At 33.6% G+C, this 24064-nt stretch overlaps 1 protein-coding gene across 4 annotated transcripts in view; it reads left to right on the top strand.

The window, feature by feature from the left end:
• LOC109104178 (fibroblast growth factor 12) overlaps positions 1-24064 on the top strand; it is a 39136-nt gene that overhangs the window by 3625 nt on the left and 11447 nt on the right. Inside the window, exons 1-2 of one of the 4 annotated variants that reach the window (XM_042771831.1) lie at positions 4971-5150; positions 23118-23228. In XM_042771831.1, coding sequence (XP_042627765.1) covers positions 5045-5150; positions 23118-23228 — 217 coding nt within the window. In that variant the 5' untranslated portion in view covers positions 4971-5044. Of the gene's footprint in view, positions 1-4970; positions 5151-9002; positions 9405-20644; positions 21547-23117; positions 23229-24064 lie in introns of those variants that run through there. The other 3 variants (XM_042771832.1, XM_042771830.1, XM_042771833.1) reach the window with 3 other exon arrangements.

The raw sequence follows: 24064 nt of genomic DNA, 5'->3' as shown, positions 1-24064 counted from the left end.
ATTGTTCTGATATTGTCCTTTCTCTGTAACTTATTACAAATTAATACTAGCATTGCAATATCACTTTTTATCAGTAGTGGCCTTGTGCTCAAATCACTCATTCATTTTTCGCTACAACTGCATCATTTGATTCACTTTGCCCGATAATATGTAGTGCATTCAACTGCCATTGCAGTCACATTGGCAAGACTGCACATTGCATGTCAGATTTGTTGGTAGTATTCGTTGGGTTTCTGTGTTTATTGTATTATTTGGGTTAGTTTGTGTGTTTCAGTTTGGATTGTCGGATTTTGTGGCTGTCAGTCGGATTGACGAAATCTGCAGTGTAAACTTCTGCTGACAATTCAAACAAGCCGATGCGCGCATTTTAACCCTTCAAACAGATGAAATGGTACTGTGTGTGAGAGAAAAACCTCGGTTCCTATTTGGAATGCATTACGAGAAATGTGTGCAAATGGCTCATGGATTCGTTTTTTTTTTTTTGTTTTTTTTATTTCCGGTTTGTGGGTTTAAACAAACCTGTTTTTCCGTTTAGTTTAACAAACGGAAAATTAGATTTTGGCTTGATTTCTCATTTTTCGTTTGGGGTTTACAAATCAGTTTATGGCTTCAATATTTCCTTTCGCACTTGTGGGCGGCGCTGAAACGCTCCTTTCATCTGATTGGTCGAATTTCTCCGCCTGCGGCACTATAATGTCTGAAACCACCACTCACTGCTTAATTTAGCCGTATATTGGAATACAGCTGTTTGCTGTGCCACATATATGTGTGCTGCTCTGTGACTTGCAGTGACCCCTTTAAATTATTTCTTTATCTCAGTTTATAGTATTGTATGATTATTGTCCAATTGATACAATAGCAGAGCACATAGTAGTTCCGTTTCTTTGGATAAAAGTGAAGTGGAAATTAAAAATCAATAATAGAGCTGAACCAAAACAGTTTCCATGATAACATAATATGTCTGTAACGATTTACCATTCTTTTCTTTTAAGTCAAAAAGGTGCACTAGGCTAGGTGTGTGACATGAATAAATAAGTGTGAAAATTAATAAAGGTAAATTTATGAATAAATTGAAAATAAAAGTTTTAAATTTATTGAATGTAAGCATGTGTAGCTAACTCAGTTCAAATGAAAAGAATGAGATAGAAAAGAGAGAAGGTAGAATCAGTGAACGCATCTTAATACTGACAAAAATGAACAGGGTTTAGGGCAAATAAAATCCCTATTTTTCATGCCTTAGAATTTTATTAGTTTTATTACATACTAAATTGGTTGATGTTTCTCTTCTTAGTCTTAATCTTTGTTTTATATTTATAAACATTAATTTCAACATTATTATTATTTATTATGAGAGTAATTGACTCTTACTAGAACATTAATGTTTCACCAAATTCAGCTTTACTTACTGACGTACACCTCTGCATGCAGACACCCTGATTCAATCCTGACACCATGCAACATCTGATTCAAATATTACGCTAATTAACAGTGAGTGGTGGTTTCAGACATTATAGTGCCGCAGGCAGAGAAATTCAACCAATCAGATGAAAGGAGCGGAAAAACGAATAAACGAGCCATTTCCCCATTTCTCGTTATTGCATTCCAAATAGGAAATGAAATGATCAAAACGTACACGCACCAACCTCACAATAGGAAATGAAATGATCAAAACGTACACGCACCAACCTCACAGTTGCTGGTTTGTCCCACAAGTAGATTGGTCAGAAAATCCTCCAGTAATATTAAACATCAGATATGTTGCTGATTGGATCTACGATTGACCCACAGTGGAGAGAAAAACTAGCTTACTCGCTTTACAAACGCTGGTTATCTCACACTGTGTTGCTCCTGTAAACCAGTCCTGTATGTTGGGTTTACAGCCGTGTGTCCCAGAATGTATCCTGCTTGTGTGTTTGTGTAATATTCCTGAAGAAAGCACGGCTGCATGCAGGTCTCGTTCTTCTGAGGGCCGTCGAGATGAATGGGAATGATGGAGAACTCCACAATGTAAAAACAGAATTACTGAGATCTTAAAAATTCAATGCAGCTTGATACATCAACATACATTCGTTTCTGATCTCGGATATCTTTGGTTTTTTTGTCAAATGAATGCGCCTTCACGGAAAACAAATATAGCATTGGAGTCCTATAAAAAATACATTATTCATTATTATTTAATTTTTAAATTAAATTTCCAGATTATTTCCTTCATGTGTTTGACTCCGCTGTTTCTTTGTCATGTTTTTTTTGTGTTTTTATTTGTTGTTCTTTGTATTTTTTAACTGGATTTTTGATTGATTTTTTTATGTGTGTTTTTTTTTGATTTTTTTATTTTTGAGTTTTGATTTATTTTCTTTTTTTTTGTAGATATTTTATTTTATTACAATATTATTTTATAGTTTAATTTATAATTTTTAAATAATAATTAAAACATTATATGTGTGATTTAAAAAATTTTTTGTGTTTTAATTGATTATTTTTTTAGATAATTTAAATTTGTGTTGATATTACTTAAACTTTCTAGCACTTTCTGCTTCTGCGTGAATCTAACCGAAATGTCATATTTTAATGATTTCCCTCCTTTTCTCACTGCGTGAATCTAACAAAAATGTCATATTTTAATAAGAAAATTTGCATAATATTTAGCTTTTTATTTTAAAGTTTTTTTTTTTTTAAATAGCAACACAAAATATTAACGCAATTTGTATTAGCCCCATAAAGCCTATTATATCCTATTTGATACACAAATTAAGGCCTCTAAATGATAAAAATTTGCTGATAAACCTGTTTCACACAATCTAATGCATGTCTTCTGTCATCTGATTGATAGTTTAGAGTTTTATATCAAGTCAAAGCTCTTTTAGTGTTAATTGGACGAACGTCCACCTTCAGCTGGAGCTTCACGTGTCTTTTTGCTGTCAAATCTCGAATGATTTTTATAAAGGAAGCGTAAGAATAACTTTAGTGATATTTCCAGATGAACACTTACTGAAGCAACGTAGGTCAAAAATCATTTTAACAGTGTATTTGTGACTCAAAAGGTCACACAATCTGGTAAATATGTAGTTTTTTTCTTCAGTTCAAATATTTTAGATCCCCCTGCTGGTCAACAACAGCATCACAAGCTTTTATTAGAGGTTTGACACAATTACAAACTCTGTTCCATGACGACACACATTCTCCCACAAACACACGTTTACAGCTGCGTTTAACCCTGCCCTTCTTATGCAGTTGAGCTCTGTGTGTGTGTGTTATGAAGAAGAATCCTAATGCTCAGCACTTTGAGTCTACAGCATTATAAATAGCTCTCACTCTCAGTAACACCAACTTACGCTCTCAGAAATAGAAGCCGGTGGCTCTATTACAAATGCGGGACGCACAGATCCTGTTTCTCACACCGGCGTTTCTTACAAACTCTCTTAATTACTTTTGATAGATCGTGGTTTGAGACAAGTGTCCGTGTGTGTTAAAAGTAGCTACAGACACCTTTATAGAGACACTGCAGATGCACATGACATTTATAAAAGATCAGCTTGTCATAATAAAAACACACACGACTAATAATGCTCACAAACTCTGCACAGAGACACTGGCTGTGTTCACAGTAGCATACTACTCATACTACGTATTTATGCAGTATGCATACTGTGCACAGAAAATGTCTAGTAGACAACATGCTCGATTTGACTTTTCACTTCCAGTGTGCTGCATTTATGCAAGATATTAACATCTTAACTGATGGAAAGTTCAGTCATTTCTACACAAAATTTCAATTTTAATCGTTAATCCTTCATATAAAATGTGAAACAAATAAAGATATGTTATTTTACTTGCAAAGTATTTATATGACATCGTCAAAGTAAGACAAATTGCACGATAAATAAATCTTAAAAATAAAACATAACATAAAATAGTCCTAAAGTAGGCAAATTATATTTGTGCTGCATTTAATTAAGGCTGATTTTACTGAAGAGAAATTGTATTAAATATTGTGTTACTGCTTAAAAATAACCCTTAGAAATAAAAAGGTTATTAAGGCTAATAATAATTTTCTTGCAATTTGACATTTAATGTTTTGTATTTTCAATTTTAATCACATTTCCCCAACACATTTCTTATTTTTTTATAATATTTATATATAATTGTATTAAATTTTGTCTTAAATTAATCTTTAAAAAAAAAAAAACTCCTAAAGTAGGCTGCATTATATATATATATATATATATATATATATATATATATAGATATATATATATATATATATATATATATACTATATATAATATATATATATATTTATTTTTAAAATATATATTTTATTATATATATATATATATCTATATATATATATATAATGTATATATTTATGTTATGTTATAATATATATATAACACTTAATGTTTTGTGAGATTCCTCCAGAAAGTGACAGAAAGTTTTTATTATTATAGGTTTATTTATTATTCCATACCGTAAAATATTATTTTTCAAAGTAAAACATTATTAGAGTATGTTTTACAAGAAAAGACTATTTCAGTTTTTCTACTTTAAAATGTAATTTTAATTTAATGTTACTTGCGGTATCTTTGTGAAATTTACTAGCAAGTTCTGAGTGAAATTTTTTCAAGACCAATTTATTATTATTTTTTTCAGTTTCACAGTATTTTTATATTTAGTGCAATATATTTATATTTCATATTTAGTGCAAGTGTGCATTAAGCAGCATGCAATAAGCAGTGCATTAGTATTGCATTCTGAACCACACACAAACACACACACACACACACACACACACAGTGGTTAAACACACACACACACAAAAAAAAAAAAAAAAAAAAAAAAAAAGTCTCTGTTGTATATGGATTAATGAACTCTTAACTCTAAAAAAAAAAAAAAATAAAAAATAAAAAAAATTTTAAATTTTAAATGTCAGGTGTAAGGGGAAGGTAGATGGTTAGTTGATGGATAGAGAGAGGAGAGGACAGAGTTTGATAGATCAGACACACATTTACAGGTCTGGCAGGTTTAAACACACCGTTCACACACCATGACGCGTTACTGTAGTCTGTTCCGCCGGCTGCTGTCTCACGGCAGTAAAGGAGAGGAGGAGGATGAGGAGGAAGGCCCGGTGAAGACCGTCAGCGCTGAAGCCGGTCAGTCTCTCTGAAGTCATTAGAGCTGCATTAGTGTCAGATCGACTGACGGTAATCACTTTGTCCTGTTCTCATCCGGTTCGCAACGATTTCAGTGCAGGTTCCTCTAAAGAAGTTTGTCTATTATTATCTTCCCTCAATCTTTCCCTGCTTCTGAAATGATTTTTATTTTCTGCTGATGTGGGTGTGCATGGAGAAATAATACTAATCAATAATTTCACAGCCTTACGATCACATTCTAATCAAATCCTGCTGGATAATGTAACGTTCTGCCCACATTAGTTCCTGTTTTAATATTCTACTTCTCTTAGAAATACATTATTGTTCAAAAGTTGTTGTGATTTATTTTTTTTATTATTATTCAGCAAGGATGCATGGATTAAGAGCGGTTTGCGTCACATTTGATAAAAGGCTCTGTGAAGTGTCAGATTGGTACATCATTACTGATGTTTTTAGCAGGGATGGCATTATATTTGTGTGTTTTCTGACTGGACACATCTCTCTGTTAGTGTTGTTTTGTGTGCGTCTCAGATCCAATGCGGTAAACATGAGCACAACAGACTAATTATGGCGATGATGATGATGATGAAGAAGAGGGGATTTGTGTGTGTTTGTGTGGATTACCACGAGCGTGTGTGTGTTGCTCTCTCTGCAAAGGCCAGCAGTAAAAGAAGCTCAACAATGTATAAAAATACTCTAATAAATATATCAACTCTCCAGTTTCTCACACCATTCTTTATCTCTCTCTCTCTCTCTCTCTATTTTTTTCTATCTCTTTTTACTCTTTTTTTTCTTTGTCTTTATTTCTTTGAGTATGAACTTTCACAGGTCTGAAATAAATCTTACAAAGCCAGTCAAAACCTTGTCATATTTCACCACAAAATCAAAAGAAAGAATTGAAAATTATATTTTTACCTTAAGGCCATATAAAGGACTAGTTCACCTAAAAACAAAAATGTCTTCATTATTCTAAAATAGGCTGCATTTTTATTGCTTTGTGTGTGTGTGTGTGTTGAAATATAACATTGATATATATATATAATTTATGAAACACACTATTAGTTTTATAGTCATAAAGGAAACCGAACTCCTCCATGTGGATGCGTTGCTCCCGAAATGTGATATTGTAGTGAAACAGAGTGCACATCTTTCATCTTATCACTCAGCAGGTTATTAACTCATATTTTGTGCATGATTATCTGTGTGTCCAGCTGTGTTTTCTCATTTCAGCCCAGACACAAATATTTCATCACCTTGTAAATTACAGAGAGAGAGAGATATGTGTGGATGCATGATTATAAATCGGCGTAAATGCTTATATTGCACAAGATTTTTACATTGCACACTTTGTTTGAGCCTGTAGACAAGAAAAAAAAATGTTTTTTGTTGTAATCAGGGAATGTAACCAGATAAGATCAAAGGTAAAATCATTTTTAAATTTTTTTTAAATGTAAATAAATAAATAATCAATCGATCAATCTTAAACGAAAATCAGAATTTTTGCATTTAAATTTTTAATTACATTTTCCCTCACATTTCTCACTTGAAATGTGAAACAAATGGTGTTATTTTACTTGTAAAGTATTTGCACCATTTCCATATTTGTATTTATGCTGATTGTAATACACATAAATAATAAAAGGTTTATTTTACTGTATTTATTTTATTGTTGAAAATGATATATTTAAGTTGAATTATATTGGTAATAAAATAGGATTAAATGTAAAATCCTAAAATAAAATAAAAACAAATGGAAAAAATACAATTTCATACATTTATGCTTTCACAAATGTAAAAGAAACAATAATTATACATCTTTAAATGTGTTAAATTAAAATAATAAGATTAGATGCTTCTTAAAATCTGAATGTTTGTGTTTAAATTTGTATTCACATTTTCCCCCACGTCTCACATGAAATGGAAAACAAATGATATATTGATTTACTTGTGAAGTATTAATGCATCATCGTTTGTACAGCATTTATGCTGATTTTAATAAAGAAAGATTTATTCATGTTTATTGCACTGTAATAAAATAAACCTTAAACCGTAAAATCTAAATGGTCCTAAAATAGGATTAAATGTAAAATCCTAAAATAAAATCATAAATGGGAAAAATACAATTTCATACATTTATACTGTCACAAATGTAAAAGAAACAATAATTATACATCTTTAAATCTAAATTTGTTAAACCTAAAAATCGTAAATTAAAATGATAAAATTAGATGCATCTTAAAATCTGAATGTTTGCGTTTCAATTTTTATTCACATTTTCCCTCACGTCTTTACTTGTGAAGTATTTATGCATCATCGTTTGTACAGCATTTATGCTGATTTTAATAAAGAATTATTTATTCATGTTTTATTGCACTGTAAGAAAATAAACCTTAAACATGAAAAAAAAAATCTTAGTGGTCCTAAAAAACGGATTTCAAATGTAAAAATCATAAAATATAATTTTTTAAATGGAAAAAATACAATTTCGAACGTTTCATTCCATTTTTCACAACCTGTAAAGGTGGTTTGGGTAAATCTTTTGTTAAACCTATAATCTAAAATTAAAATGATAAAAAATTAGGCCCATCTATTAAAATCTGTGTTTGACGTTAATCAATTTGTTATTTCACATTTTCCCGTCAACCAGCTCTACCTTGTGAGTTTATTCTCGGTTGTCCAGCATTTATGCTGCCCCCACGAATTAATTTTATTCATGTGTTCTGCACCGTAAAACCTACCTTAAACGATGGAACAAAAAAAAAAACTTTGTATATATTATCACATATTGTAAAACCTATTAAACTTATGGTCCTCAAATAAACTTAAATGAAAAATCTAATTGTCAAATATAATTTTTTTTCGAAATCTTTTTACATTTTTGGTAAGGTGTATGGGTGCTTTTTTCTAACTATGGTCTATTGTGATGAAATCAGGGAATAGCTGTGAATCCACGCACATCACAGGAGAGCGAGGTGTTTCTGGTGGGTTCTGCTGCCCCCACGTGTCTCAAAGCATCCCAAACACCTACAACCGGATTACAAAGACGGAAAAATCACACATGGGGATTCATTTTGGATCAGAATGAGGAAACTCAGTCACTGAAAACTGCATGTGGTTTCCTTCAGTTCAAATGTTTTGCAGCTGAAAGATTGATAGAACTCTAGTTTAAATTCCTGTAAAGCCCTTTGCATCATATTTCATGTCATGCTTTTATGGCTCAATAAGTCTGATGTGGTGTCAAACTTGGCAAGAAATATGCAATTTGGTGCAGATGCTGATGTTTATATGGGCAAGGAGTGATGCTTGTAATCAGTGAGATCTTTACTGCAGTATTGCTGACATAAAATGATCTAAATATCGGTCATCACTCTCCATCTCCAATAATATGTCTTAGTAAGATGATATTTAAATGCTTAATTTGAAGATCAAAACATATAATGTTTTAATTTATTTAGTTTTTAGTTCTATATGTTTGAAACCAGCATGTAAACCACTGCAAGGGAAAGCAAGAATTTGTATAATTGGCCTTTTTTTTTGGATTTTGTAGATAACGCCCTCGTGACAAGCGCGTATATGATGATATTAGTTTAGCATGCACACTTGTTTTAAAAAAAAGTCATCACGTCAATATTGTGAACCTTTTGGAAAAACATGGCAAGGTGCAAGGTAGAAAAAAAAAGAAAAAAGATTCAGGGATATATATTTTAAAAAGTCAAGTATATTGTAAAACCTATTTAAAATGGTTTTGGGTGTAAAATATAATTAGCTTGATTTAAAAGCAGCGATAGATGTGAAATGTATTTTTTCTTTCAACAAGCCCCTGCACGTGACGTCAGCGAGTCCCCCGTTACGTCACCGCCCACGATTACGCACCGGTGTGGCGTTCCGCGTCTCCCCTCGCGCCCCACGCGAAGCGATGATGAATATCGGTCATTAGCTCATCACGATGCTCGCCGGAAGGATTATCGGTTACCGTGTGGAGCTCCGTGAGGATGTGTCGGATGTGCCGCTGTAGCGCGTGGAAGTCTTTTGTCTGCGGCGCGCGGAGACTGAACCGGAGCGCGTGAAACGACGATGCTGATGATGATGCTGATGCTGATGGAGCTGACGGTGAAGGCGTCTCTGTGAACGGTCGGATAGCGGGACTGTAGCGGGACTTTGCGATGAGGATTGCGCGGCTGCTCCGGCAGAAAGGAGCGCACATGCTGCGGTGTCTGTGTGCGCAGAGCACCGAACCGAACAGCACCGACACCGGTGAGACACTGCAACACACTCACACACACACACACACACACACACACACACACACACACACACACACACACACACACACACACACACACGACTGAATGAGAACATACAAACTTCTTTATTGCTTTATATTAGGCTAGTTTGTTTATTTACCTTATTTATTTTGGAAGATATAATTTAAGGAAGGGTTTGTCAGGTTTAACTAACTTCTTTTGTAAGTATGAACAGACATTCACACACACACACACACACAGACACACACACACACGCAGACACACACACACACACCACACACACCACCACAAATGGACATTCATTACACAAAACACACACACACAGACAGACACACACACACTATATGTGGGAACTTATATAGATATTATAAAAAATAAAAAGTTTTTTTGTTATTATTAATATAATATATTATATTTTGCCTTTGTGGACATCTTTTAAGGAAGGTTTTGTCTAAATGGGAAAAAATCTTGTTTTTCTAAATGTGTTTTTCTATATCAAGCTAATTAAGAACAAAAATATATGATATGTATGTATGCATGTATTTATTTTATAATAATATAGAATATAATAATACTAATAATAATATAATAATAATAATATATAGATATATATAATATATATATATATATATATTAATATATATATATATTACCTTTGTGGCCATCCTTTAAGGAAGCTTTTGTCTAAATGGGAAAAAAAAATCATGTTTTACTTAATGATTTTTTTATATCAAGCTAATCAAGAACAAAACATACTTGTAAGTATGTTTTTAAAATAATAATAATAATGTGGCTATTATTATTATTATTATTATTATATTAGTTAATTTGTTAATTTTGAGGAAAATGAAAACGTTAGCTGTTCAAGAATAAACAATTATTTGGAATTATTATTATTAACAACTTCTAACTTCTGTGGATAATTTTGTAAGTATGAACACACTCTCATACACTCATGTCTAAATGAGAACATTAACTTATTATTATTCTAAATAAAGCTGTTATCACGAAGAAAAAAATATTTACTTAGACATACCAGTTGACATAATTCGGTTTTTGGACTCCACAGAACATTGTTTTAAGAGTCTTCTGGCCCTTCCACGATGATCTTCAGCATGAGATTTAGATGAGCAGTAATGTTTTTTCTTGTCTTATGTCATGCACATGCTTTTATTCAGTGTTTTTCTTGAGGAACACTAGACCAGTGAGAGGCCTGGAGATCCTTAGATGGTTCCTTCATGGTCTGAATGGAATATTACACGTATATTTGCAGTAATTTGGTGTTGAAAAAAAACACTCCTTAATAAAAAGATTTGTGTGGTGTCTGTTTGGATTGGATTTGTTCCTAATAGCTCACATTTTATGCAAAAATACATACAATTCTTAAGGGGTTCTTAAACTTTGTAATGCTTGATTAGCTATATAGCTAACAAAAATTTCCTCAGAAATAGGTCGAAATATTGAGAAAATCGCCTTTAAAGTTCTTAGCAGTGCATATTACTAATCAAAAATTAAGTTTTGATATATGTACAGTAGGAAATTTACAAAATATCTTCATGGAACATGATCTTTACTTAATATCCTAATGATTTTTGGCATAAAAGAAATATCGATAATTTTGACTCATACAATGTTGGCTGTTGCTACAAATATACCCCAGCAACTTAAGACTGCTTTTGTGCTCCAGGGTCACAAATGTGCCTGAATGCACGTTTCAGCACCACGGACAGCAGGGGAAACTTGTTTGATGTATAGTATGTTGTGCCTGAATGCACGTTTCAGCACCACGGACAGCAGGGGATGTATAGTATGTGTACAATTTAAATGAAAATTAACAGTAGTTTTTGTATTTAATTTAAAATTTTTTTTGTGTTTTTTGAGAAATTAGGGTTCAAATTCTTTATTTTCTAAATGCATGTTATAGATCTTATTGCAAATGATCCATCCATGTATTTTCATTATTAGATTGTTTAACATAATGTGTAATCAAAATGTCATAACTGGATCTTCTAGTGAAACAACGGTAATGTGTGCAAGAACTGTTACATAGAACCAAATTCCCTGCAGTTTCTCTTTTTTTGAAAATCTGTTACATTCGGATGGATACATCACAAAACTGTCGCTACTTCTGTTTCACAAAACTTGGTGTAGAATCATTTTTTTCTCAGAAATTGCTAGTAATTTCATAAACAGTTACAAAGGAATTGCAAGTAACTCATTGAATTACATGTGCATTTTTAAAGCAGAACTTTAGAACTGAAATTTTTTTTCTTGTAAAAAATACTATAATATATATATATATATTTTTTTTTACAGCGTATTGCATTTGCATAATTTATTATTATCCAGTTCTGAAGGTTTTGTCTGAGAGGTGGAGATGCATCTATGATGTAAATAGTCTGATTAAAAAATAACAGACAAATTTAAATGCATTTGTTCCTTCAAGGACAAAATTCTGGCTGTTGAAACTTGTTCATTACAGTTGATACAATATTTAATTGGTCTAAAATCAGAATTGTTGTTGGACTCTATTGTTCCACAGGTGCATTGTGGGATCTTGTCAGTGGCTCTGAGCCTGATCGCAGATTCCAGCAATGCATTTGGAAAAGGGCCAAGCTTTTAATCAATGACCAAACTGCTTGCACACACACACACACACACACACACACATACACACACACACACACGCTAGATCCAATTACTGCTGCCATTACAGACAGAGCCTCTGCTTTACAGATCCACTCAGCTCACTCACATCATTAAAGATAATTATTCATGCCAGTACTATAGCTAAAAATGACTTTCTTCTGTGTTTAGCAGAATAGATTGGTTTGTGAGGCAGGGTTATTATAGTTAAATAAAACCAAAATAATTCTGTTATTTAAAATAAATGTTAACTAACATAAAGTAAAAAATAAAAACGTACATTATTTGAGCTACAGTAGTTGCCGAGTCAACATTTCCCATTTTCATTTAGTTTTAAGTAGTAAAATAACAAAAACTGAATAAACTTGAGTGAAAGAAAACATCCAAAATACACTGTTGTTTGTGTTAATTTTATTGCACTTTATCTATTTGTAGGTTTCAAGTACAATACAATTTTTTAAAGGCTGTTTTGTTAAAATGAGTTTGTTTCTTCACTCCAGCAGCACTTGCATACACCAAACCTAGCTGTGTTTACTGTTATAAAAGCATAAAATACTGCTGCTTTGTAGCTACATAGGAACCACAGAGAAGGGATTTGAGCAATGATCTGTGCATCATAAATAAACCAGAGTCACACTCATGCGTGCTAAAGATCACAAACCACACACAATGCCATCAGAAAGAGTCCTGAGATATTTCACGTGTGTGATTGTGAATGAATTGGATCACTGAGAAAAAAATCATGTCTCTGTTGCTATGGAAACCATGTGACGGTTGTGTCTGGGGTTAATTTTGCAACAGTGTTCCCACATTTTTGTTAGTGTACCTGTTTAGGTGTAGACTTGAGAAACATCGTCAGTAATGTTCTGGCAGAAATAATTCATGAATCGGGTTATTTATAGCAACCTGACCTTGTTTTTTTCTTGCAGTCGTAGTTGAATGCGATGGACACTGTAATAGTTCTGTCATGTCACACGTCATACCTGTACACAAGCTGCAGGTGCTTTCAAATAAACCTGCATTATCTAATCACGTTTCCCATATTGATGTGTTTCTCCTCAAAGTTGTTGTGTCACTGCAGGGCTGCTGTCGCGTGACGGTGACGTCAGCCGTGCTTTGTGATATTTGCATATGCAATTCAGTGCAGCTGTTGTTATTCGATCATTGCATGTTGCATTTTATCTGCAGGATCCTCAGATGTTCGTAGTGAAGTGTGTCGAGTGCATTAACCACTTAAGTTGAGTTTAGGACTGAGGGTTGTTGTTTTTTTTTGTCTATTTGAGGCTTGTTCCGCTTGTTATATTTTTCTTCATGGGTGTTGGGAAGGTTTGTTGAACATTTGCATATGTAAAGCTCACTGTGCCGTTATGGCATGTTTTACTCTCATTCTGTAAGGTACTGTCTGTGGTTGCCATTTCTTTGAAATTATTTGTACAATTTAACATCAATTTCTGAGTGAAAGTTGTTTCCAAGCAAATTTTTTGTCAATTTAAACAGGTAATTTTTTTTAACAAGTCATTTTTGCAAGTTTGACAAATCCTCATATTTGTCATCCAAGCTGAGATTTTTGTAACTCTGCATCATCTACAAACAATTTTTCAAAACCAAAACAGTTTAGTTGATGGTTGTTTAACTGTTTAGGTAAAAACAACACACACTGTATACAAAATACATGACCTTTCAGAAAGTTTGGGGTTGGTAAGAATGTTAAAGTTTTTAATATCATTTTAAGTTTTTAGTCTCTTCTGCTTAACAAGGCTGCATTTATCTGATTTAAATTTAAGTGTTTTTTTGAAGTATTTTTAAATTTTATTTAATCTGTTTTCTCTGTGAATATCTGTTAAAATGTAATTTATTTCTGTGATGCGCAGCTGTATTTTCAGCATCATTACTCCAGTCTTTTCAGTGTCACATGATCTTCAGAAATCATTCTAATATGATGATAAAGCTGCTCAGGGAAACATTTCTGATTATTATCAATGATGTGAAAATCATCATGAAAATCAATGTGCTTCCCAAAATGTTTGCAGAAACCATGATATATATATATATTTATTTTTATTATTAAATGATTAGTAGGTTGTTATGAAGAGAATTTATTTGAAACATAAATCATTATATTACATTATAAATGTTTATTTTTTTGTTTTTTAGTGATTTTTTGATGAATAAAAGTATTAATTTCTTTAGAAAAAATCTTACTGACCCCAAACTGGGAGCGCTGGGATGTTTAGTGTGTGTCTGTATTGTACTGCCCCCTAGTGGAGTTCATCCAGACACATTATATCTCTCTCTTTTTTTATCTATATTTTTTATTCAAAATAAGAAATAAAGGAATTATTAGGGGATGATGATGATGAATTTTAAATGTTTTTTAAATGTTTTTCATAATTGTTTCATCAATGTTTTTTATATTTGTATATTTTTTTAAGGAAATCAGTGGTTGCTATGTTGTAAATTGATAACATTTCATTGCCCTTATTTATCCGTCTGTATGAGTGAATGCTCATGTTTGTTCATATTGTTTTGTTGTTTTTGGATAGTGGTTGTTTTGGTTCTGAATGTTGATTTTGGTTGTGGCTGAGGGGTTTGAAGACGGTTGAGCTTTCTCATAAATGATGCAGACGCCCAGAATAAATGATTGCATCACGCAAATACACACATGAAACATTCATCACGCTCTCTGTAGTGTTTATTTGTGGAGCTGGTGCTGTGGATTGTAATGAGGCTGCGCTTCATGCTGTTTACCACTAACTGGCAGCATAGAACCGCGGACCGAGTGAGCTGCCTGATTACACCGTTCAGAAAGGTAGTGTAGTTCTGTTTAAAAAACTTAATTTTGGCTCGTGTCTAATGCAGCATTATCTGTGTCATTTTCAGATTATGCAGTGGAGCGAGCGATTTTTCACTACTCCCAGTAGTGTGTGACTACAGAATGAAACACATGTATTTATTGAACATTAATGGATCAAATAAATCATACAAGTGATTTATTTAGTTTAAAAACCTTAGAAATTTTCGGGCTCCCATTATTGATACAAAATACGTTAGCTAAAGAAAAAATGTTTTGCATAACTCTAAGTTAATACTTGTTCAAACCACACACTTCAGCAAAGTTTGCTCTATTTTCTATCTATTTTGAAAAAAAAAAAAAAAATATTATATATATATATATAATATATATATATAGATTCATTTTTTATAATTAAAAATTATTATGTTCATTAAAATAAATCATTTTTGAGATATCATTTTGATATCATTTAATAAATATTCTGTATATTTTATTATATGACATGATTAATACCTATAAATTATTTTTGTTTTTGATGTTTTTTTTTTTGTTTTTTAAATATGGTTTCATTATAATTATGGTGTTTTTTCTTTTTTGTAAGGTGGAAATTAATATTAATTATTATTTGTAATTTTTGACCTTTGTCTCAAAATATATTCAGTAATATTACTGATTCTCATTTGCTACATCTATAACATTTATAAAACATTAAATATTAGATAAAATTAGTGCCAAATAATTATACTTACCAAAGTTGCATTTATTTGATAAAGAATACAGTAAAAACGAAAATATCGTGAAGTATAATTTCAATTTAAAATAAGTGTTTTCTATGTGAATATATTGTAGAATGTAATTTATTTCTGTGATGCGCAGCTGAATTTTCAGTGTCACATGATCTTCAGAAATCCTTCTAATATGCTGATTTTTATATTGTTTTTTTTATGATTGTGTCAAGTTTCAGCATGATTTGTGAATTGATAGTGAAATGCTGATGTTTAGGAAAGTGCTTTGGTAGATTTTTGTGCAGTCTTGTGGTATACAGGAGAATAAAATCAAACACGCATTTTAATCCCTACTTATAATTTATTCAATATCTGAAAGTATTTATACAAATGTATTTCGTTAGACGACAGCATGTTTGAAATGCTTTATATGGACAGTATGTGTCCATGTGAAGGGGTCAAGATATTGATTGCAACTTCATAATTGTTGATGACCTTTGTGTGTGTGTGTGTTGGTGTTGAGTTTTCTGATCAATTTCCAAACTGCTCCATCAGGGGTCATTATAATGACAGATAGCTCTGACCTGCCATTGGTTCCTTCCTTCGTTGACTGACCAATCAGAGCACGGCTCCCACCAACCCACAGACACTAAATACAGATTATAGAGTTTCGGTTTCCGTCTCTTTTCTTATTTTTTCCAAATCTGATCTCTGTCTTTGAAACAGACACTCCTTTTGGGATCCGTTTTGAGGGCAGGTTACACTCCTCAGGACACACACACAAGGACACACAAAAAAAAAAATAGTGAAGTTCTTGGAGTGGGTTATACTACTCCTGAATCATAAGGGGTCATCATCAACACTCACACTCGTCTTTCAGAGAGGATCTGATGAAGTTCAGCCTTCCTCTTCCTTCTTATTCTCATCCTGTTCTTTACAGGTCACTGATGTAGTGCTGACTCAACACAGTACCACAATTTTATCACGGGTCATTGTACAAAAGTAAAACTCCTTTGGACATTTGATATTTAATTACATATCATTCAAAAGCCTAAACACTCAAAATTAATTCAGTGAAAACTGTTTTAAAATCTGACATTGCGCTACCATGAAAATGGTGCTTTAAACCCGTTTAGCAGGCTCCTCCCCCTTGTGGGCGGTTCAAGTGTCATATTACAAAATTTACTACGATATTTTATAATCAAAACTTTTCTAATCTTGACAAAAAAAGATCTGGAAAAGGTCTGGGTCTCAAGATTCCATGGTGGTTATTTTGTGATAGAAGTAATATATTTATACATTTTTGGTAAAGTGCCTAAACAAAATCTCATAGGATCCTCAATTTTTGTGATATCAACTTCAAATTTGAAACATGATTAAGACGTAAGATTTTCATTTTATAAATATATTTGATTCCAAAACATTTAAAAAAAAAACATTTTATATTTTAAATAATATCTAAAAAAAAAACAAGTAGTACAGTACATTTTCTTTACAATAAACTTAATCTTCTAACTATTTTTACGCTTTCATTTTTTTTTTTAAATCTGCTGATTGTTTTCTTTAATGTCTATTTTCCACAGCATTCATGAATTACAACCATTTAAGTTTGATGTCTATGTTCAAAAAAGGGTAGTGAAAGATAGGAGGTTAAATGCAGGTGCTCAATTTGAGATTGTTTTTGCTGTCATTTAGCACAAATTTAAAGGGAAAGCACTACTTCTTGAACAGCACTTTCCTGTAATGGAGGTCTGACCTCATGAACTATTAATCTCAAAAAGAGTAGTTATCCATATTTCATATTGTACATTATAATGTTGTGAAATCTAAATTCACTTTTGCAAAAAAACAACAACAACAACAAAAAACATGCATACAAATATGAAATATTATTTGAACAATTTGAAATAATATTAATAAACTTTACATTTTCTAATAAACTATTTATATAGCACCTTTCAGACATAAGATGCAGTTCAAAGTGCTTTACATAATCAAAAATTACATAGATATCAAGTTCAACATTACATCTAAACCTTAAAAAATGTTAACATTATAAATATTATAAATTATTATTATAAATTCATCTTTTGAAACATTAAAAATTTGTATCATGAATTGTAATATTATTTCAATTTGTTTTAATAAAATACATGCAAAACATAAAAAATTACTCACCAAAAATGTTATATCATATTATACATACATTTAAAAAATCTAAAGTTCTTTATATATATATATACACTAAAAAAATAGGTTCATTGCAGTTTAAATGCATGTAACTTAAAGGAAGTAAAAATTGATTTAATTATTTTAAAGAGTTAAAGTAATTTATTGATTTTTTTCATTGATTTATTGATTGTTTTGATGTATATATATATGCCTAAAAGGAATCAGTAAGTGGATCTAAGCATTCACTATGCATTCATGCTTTACTTGTAGACCTCAAATCTGTGTGTGTGTGTGTGTGTGTGTGTGTGTGTGTGTGTGTGTGTGTGTGTGTGTGTGTGTGTGTGTGTGTGTGAACTAGTGTGCACAAGTAGGCTACTACTGGCCTACTCAGCGGCAGAGACTATAGATAGACATCCTCTCTTTCTCTATGTTCTCCTGTCTCTCTCACTCTCTCTTTCTCTCAGTAATAAAGTAATCAGTGTTGTGTGATGAAGGTTGAATGATGTATCTGGGTCACAGTGATTGGCCTCTTTACTGGAGACTTCAGAAAGCATCTCTCAGCAGCTGACAGCTCTGTGTATTCGATAGGATATCAGTACCTGAGTCAGCAGCAGTGACAGCTGCTCCATCACAGACCCGCGGGGTGCTTCAATTCACCTCCCCACACAGATTAACACCGGTTCATCATAAAAAGCAATCACATGAAGCCAAACCATCCAGAAATGTAATTATCCAACTGCATTCGAAATGCCCTAATTAAACTTTGTCCTAACGATACTGACTCTCAAATGTTGTTCGTTTAGAATGTTCTGCGTTAAAATGATTAATTTGTAATGTTAGTTTTGTACTCTATGTCTTGCAAGCGTTGTGAAATGACCTTTGTGCAATGATTTCTGTTTTTAATTTGGGCTGGGATGTTTTAGTCAAGCCAAGGAAATCTATCCAGTGAGTTGTTTCAGAGATGGTAACTCACGCTTTAAGTGAAATCGATGAATGAACAGGTGTGACATCACTTCGAACAAAATCAGGCAAAAAAAAAAAACAATGTTCAAAACTGGAAACTTTTTTTTGAAACGCCTTTTGAGTCTCATTTTTGTCTGTGGATTTTTTGTATATGTGTGTGTGTGTCTGTGGGTCTGCGTTTTTTTTGGATGTGCTGAGGTTAGACACAAATAAAAACATGAACACACTGAAGAGCTGCTTTATAATAGAAATGAAAGTTGTAATATTAAAGGGGTCATATGATGCTGCTAAAAAGAACATTATATTGTGAATTTGGTGTAATGAAATGTGTTTATGCGGGTTTAAGGTTCAAAAAACACATTATTTTTCCACATACTGTACATTATTGTTTCTCCTCTATGCCCCGCCTCACAAGCCTCATCACTCTGAAAAGTGAGGTGTGCTGTGATTGGCCAGCTATCCAGCACGTTGTGATTGGCCGAATGCCTCAAGTGTGAGACGGAAATGTTACGCCTCTTAACATATTGTGATGCCTTGTCCGGACGGAGCGACGAGACATAAACATAAAACCCATTATAAACATGATATAACAATTTCTAGTCGTGTTTCTTTTGGCGGCAAAACAAAGTAGTTTGCATTTCTCATAACGAAACAGCGTCACACACCGCGGCCTTGCAGTGAGCAGAGGCGGGCGGCCTTGAGGCGATTTCTACGAAGGAGCGTACCTTGGTCTTGCAGCAACCACATGTGACGACCCCGGGCTGGACTCCGCTTCGTCCACGGTGAAAGCCCATTCTGCTGTCCACAGTGCAAAGTTGATGTATTTCCTCAGCGACCAGCACGGATCAGCTCCAGGCATGACGAAGCGGTTATCGTCCTCTTTCGGAAGGCCAAACAAAGTAGTTTCGCTTTCACAGTGAAACACGCAGCATCTATACGACATGATGGTGGTGGCAACAACAATATCTACAACGAGAATAAAAAGTATGCCTTCTTTCTTTGCGTGAACATCTGGGTGGTGTTGTGCAAATCTTCCCACATAGTGACGTAGATATGTGGGGGCGTGTTAGAATGAGCCGTTTCAGAGGGGCGTGAACGAGTCTCAACTTTGATAAAGAATATCTCTTTGAATTTGAGACTTGAGACTTTGCAACTTTACAGATCTTCTTTATTCACCAAGAGCTTGTAACACTCCAAAGAGAAAGGAAAATTTGACATCGCATCATATGACCCCTTTAATTAAAAGCAACACTTGCACTGCTTTTCATACTTAATACTGTAAAGCTGTTTGCTTTAAAGCAATCAAATAAGTGATTCCATCTTATTTTGCAATGAAGAAATGGGATGTTCGCTATATTTTCCAGCGAAGAACAAAAAATAACTTTTCCATGAGTATATTTTAGGGTGTTGATATGGATGCTTGTTTCCACCACAAGATAAAAAAAAAAGAAAAAATTGTGACTTACAATTTTACAATTTAGACTTTTTCCCCACGTGATTAAGAAAAAATTTGAATTGCAAGACACTCAAAATTTCGAGATATAAACTCAGAATTCTGACCTTTTTTCTGAGTTCATAACTCACAATTCTGTTTTCCTGTGTTCCGACATGAAATAAAAAATAAAAAAGGTAATAGCGACATTTCAACTCAATTCTGACCTTTTCTCATAATTCCGAATTATTCTAAAATATCTCGCAATTGTAATTTTTTTTTTTTTCATTTTTATGTATTTGTTTATCTGTTACCGTCACAGAGTAAAAAATTAAAAAGCTCTAGATTTGTAAGATGCAAACTCAGAATTGGGAGCAAAAATTCAGAGTTGCAAGATATAAAATCAAAATTGGGAGAATAAAAAGGTCTGAATTGTGAGACAAAAAGTCGGAATTACCTTTTTTAGGCTATTTTTTCATCCTGTGGCAGAAACAACCTTCCATACCTCAAGAATACGCAGATGCACCACTTAAAACTACATATTGGTCAACCAGGTTTTGTTTCTGGTTTAGGCCGCCGGTGAGCTCCCGCTGCGACTGTGTCATTTTTTGGGAAAGCTGTTGCTTTGACCTCCCCCCTCTGTTCCCAGTCGAGTCGCTCTCCTTCTATCCGACCACACACACACACACACACACACACACACACACTGCTCCCCCCCTCTGCCTCTCGTGCTCTCAGCATCATTCAGAGCTTCATCTCCTCGGCTGGAATCACACAAGATGCATCTGTAGGTTGAAATCACTCTACTGGATTTTCCTGCACCGGATCTCGGGGTAGACGCTGGAAACGGACCGTGGACGGAGATGGGATGAGGGCTGTTAGATCAACATGTTGAGGAGTCCTCCTTACCGGACCTTACTGATGAGGAGTTGAGAAGCGGACATCCCTCGCCCGTCACTGCAGCGTCAGTACCCGACGCTTCCGTTAGGACTCGTTTTTGGACGGTCTCTGTGTTGTGATGTGGTCTAATTGCGCGGTTATGTAACTCTAAGTGCTTTCCGTGGTAGGAAATACCGAGTCTATCGGTATCGCTCATGCTCTGGTGCATGCCTGCGCTCGCTCCCTTGCGCCGGTGGTGTGCACCGTGAATCTGCACCGAATCTGCACGGTCGTCCCTCCCTCTCCCGTGAGATGGCCGCGGCGATCGCCAGCTCGCTCATCCGACAAAAACGGCAGGCGCGCGAGTCAAACAGCGAGCGAGCGGTGTCCGGTAAGCGTCGCTCAAGCCCCGGTAAAGAGCCCTCGGGCCGGGGCTCCTTGTGCAATCGGCACCTGTTCGGACTCTTCGGTAAAGTCCGATTCTGCAGCGGGAAGAAACGACCCGTGCGCCGGAAACCAGGTCAGTTCATTCACACCTCGCGCGCACACACCTGTGCGTGACGCTCACCTGTGCGCGCGGAGAGCAGCGCTTGAGATTTCGATGCGTCTGTCGCTTTTTATGCTACATTACTATGTTGCTGCATGTTCGATTACTCTTATTTGTTTTATTGATAACTGTGACGATTGCATTAACATTTATAATGCCATTATAACATGTAAGATGGATAGACATATCACAATAAACACTTTAAAGCTTATAGTAGGGATGGAATATAGCCTATTAATTTAGTTATTTTAGATCTAAAATATTAATATAAATGAATATATGATATTCCTTTTGATAACTTTGATTGCATTAACATTTATATTGTTTAACAGGTAGTTTATGTACAGACAAAGATAACAATAAACACCTTAAAACATTAATAATGTATATACAATGTTAGATAAAATGTAAATAAATATTAAATGTAATAAAACAAACATTAGATATAAAATATTTGTCTATATTAACATTATAACATTATAGTTGAATAACATTATAGTTGAATATACGATTGCATTAACATTTATAATACTTAACAGGTCGTGGATGTACTTTACATACAATTGACTAGTTTGAATATAATTTTCATTTCAGTTATGATTCCTAAACAATGCCACAATGTTTGATGTTATTAATAAATGTCATTATAAATTGTGACCCTGGACTGCAGCATGTTACATTATTCTGAAAGCTTACAGGTGTGTCTTTGTGTAATTCAGTTGAAAATGAATTCAGTTCGAGTTTATTTTTATAGCACTTTTCACACATCGGCACCTTTTTCTATAATGTTTCAAAGCAGCTTTACAGAAAATGCTACATTCCAACCAGCTCATCTGTTATTGATTAAACGTGCATATTAAAGGTGGTGAAATCTGTTCGGTTTGGTTTGGTCTGTTTATGATGCCTGTATCATATTTGACTACTTTTCTCTCCCCTCTCTGTTCATTCTGGTCGACTGAGCTCTTCTGAGATGAGGAATATAGTACAAGTGTCTGTAATTCAAATCTCATTGGTCTTTTTATAGCGTGTGACCTTTTTTAATACCAAATATTGCGGCAAAACTCTTGAAAACATGCTGGGAGTGAGACAGAGCAGAAGGGGAGCCGGTTTACTAGCATAATTAGCAAGGTACTAAAACAATTAACACATTTTAATTGGTTAGCAGCACTTGCTGTTTCGGGAACTTGACAGATTCCTTTTTTTTAATTCATTAATTTTGAACTGTACTAAGTATTACAGTTCAGCATGCATTATGATGCATCTGTCCCATTTAAAAGTTGTGCTTGTTTGCGTGCGTGTGATTGGTTTAGAGTGGTTTATTTAAGAAGGTTGTTACATTATGAGAACATATTAAGGTTTGTAAAAAAAACATGTTGTGTTGTCTAGCTCTTCATAAGCAGATCAGAAGAACCTTGTATTGCAACATCAGATTGTTTATAATCTCCAAAGAACCATTTAGCTCAACTCAGAGTGTGTATGGTGCACAGGCTTTGCGTTTGTGACGTTTGTGTGTGTGTGTGTGTGTGTGTGTGTGTGTGTTTCAGAGTCTCAGTTGAAGGGGATAGTGACCAGGCTCTTCAGCGAGCAGGGCTACTACTTGCAGATGCAGCCGGATGGAACGGTCGGCGGGACCAAAGATGAAAACAGCGACTACAGTGAGTCTCTCTCTGTTCCCTCGGTCCTGTATCAGAAACTGATACGCTCTGAAATCCAAAAAGGAAACCAAACATGTGTTGGATTGCAGCAGATCTTAATGTTCTCATTTCATGCATACACATATGAACGTTAACCCATGCACAAATATGAAAACAATACCATTCAAAACTTTGGGGTCAGTGCATTTTTTTTTTTTAAATAAATGAATACTTTCATTTAGCAAGGGTAAAAAGGTTTAAAAGTGACAGTAAAGTGTTACGAAATATTTCTGTTTCAAATAAATGCTGTTCTTTTGTGAATCCTGAAAAATAAAACGCATCACGCTTTCTACAAAAATATTGTGCGGCACAACTGTTTTCAACATTGATAATAATCAGAAATGTTTCTTGAGCAGCAAATCAGCATATTAGAATGATTTCTGAAGATCATGTGACACTGAAGACTGGAGTAATGATGCTGAAAATACAGCTGTGCATCACAGAAATAAATTATGTTTTACTATATATTCACACAAAAAACATATATTTGTATATTACTGTTTTGCTGTTTTTTTTTTACAAATAAATGCAGCCTTGATGAGCAGAAGAGCATTGACTCCAAACTTTTGATATATATATATATATATATATATATATATATATATATATATATATCTATATATATAATTTTATTATCATATTTTTTTACATTAAGAAAAATGAGGCCAGATGCATTACAATAATAAGAATTTGAAGGGAAAATGTGTTTTTCACCGTGCAAAACATCTCAATCTTCCTAGAGTAGACATCATTTGTCATTTTAATTATTTAAATGAAATGTTTCTCAAAATGAATCA

The sequence above is a fragment of the Cyprinus carpio genome, chromosome A15, assembly GCF_018340385.1.
Source record: "Cyprinus carpio isolate SPL01 chromosome A15, ASM1834038v1, whole genome shotgun sequence".
Taxonomy (NCBI): Eukaryota; Metazoa; Chordata; class Actinopteri; order Cypriniformes; family Cyprinidae; genus Cyprinus; species Cyprinus carpio.
The sequence above is the reverse complement of the archived record's forward strand: the minus strand, read 5'-3'. Positions and strand labels throughout refer to the sequence as shown.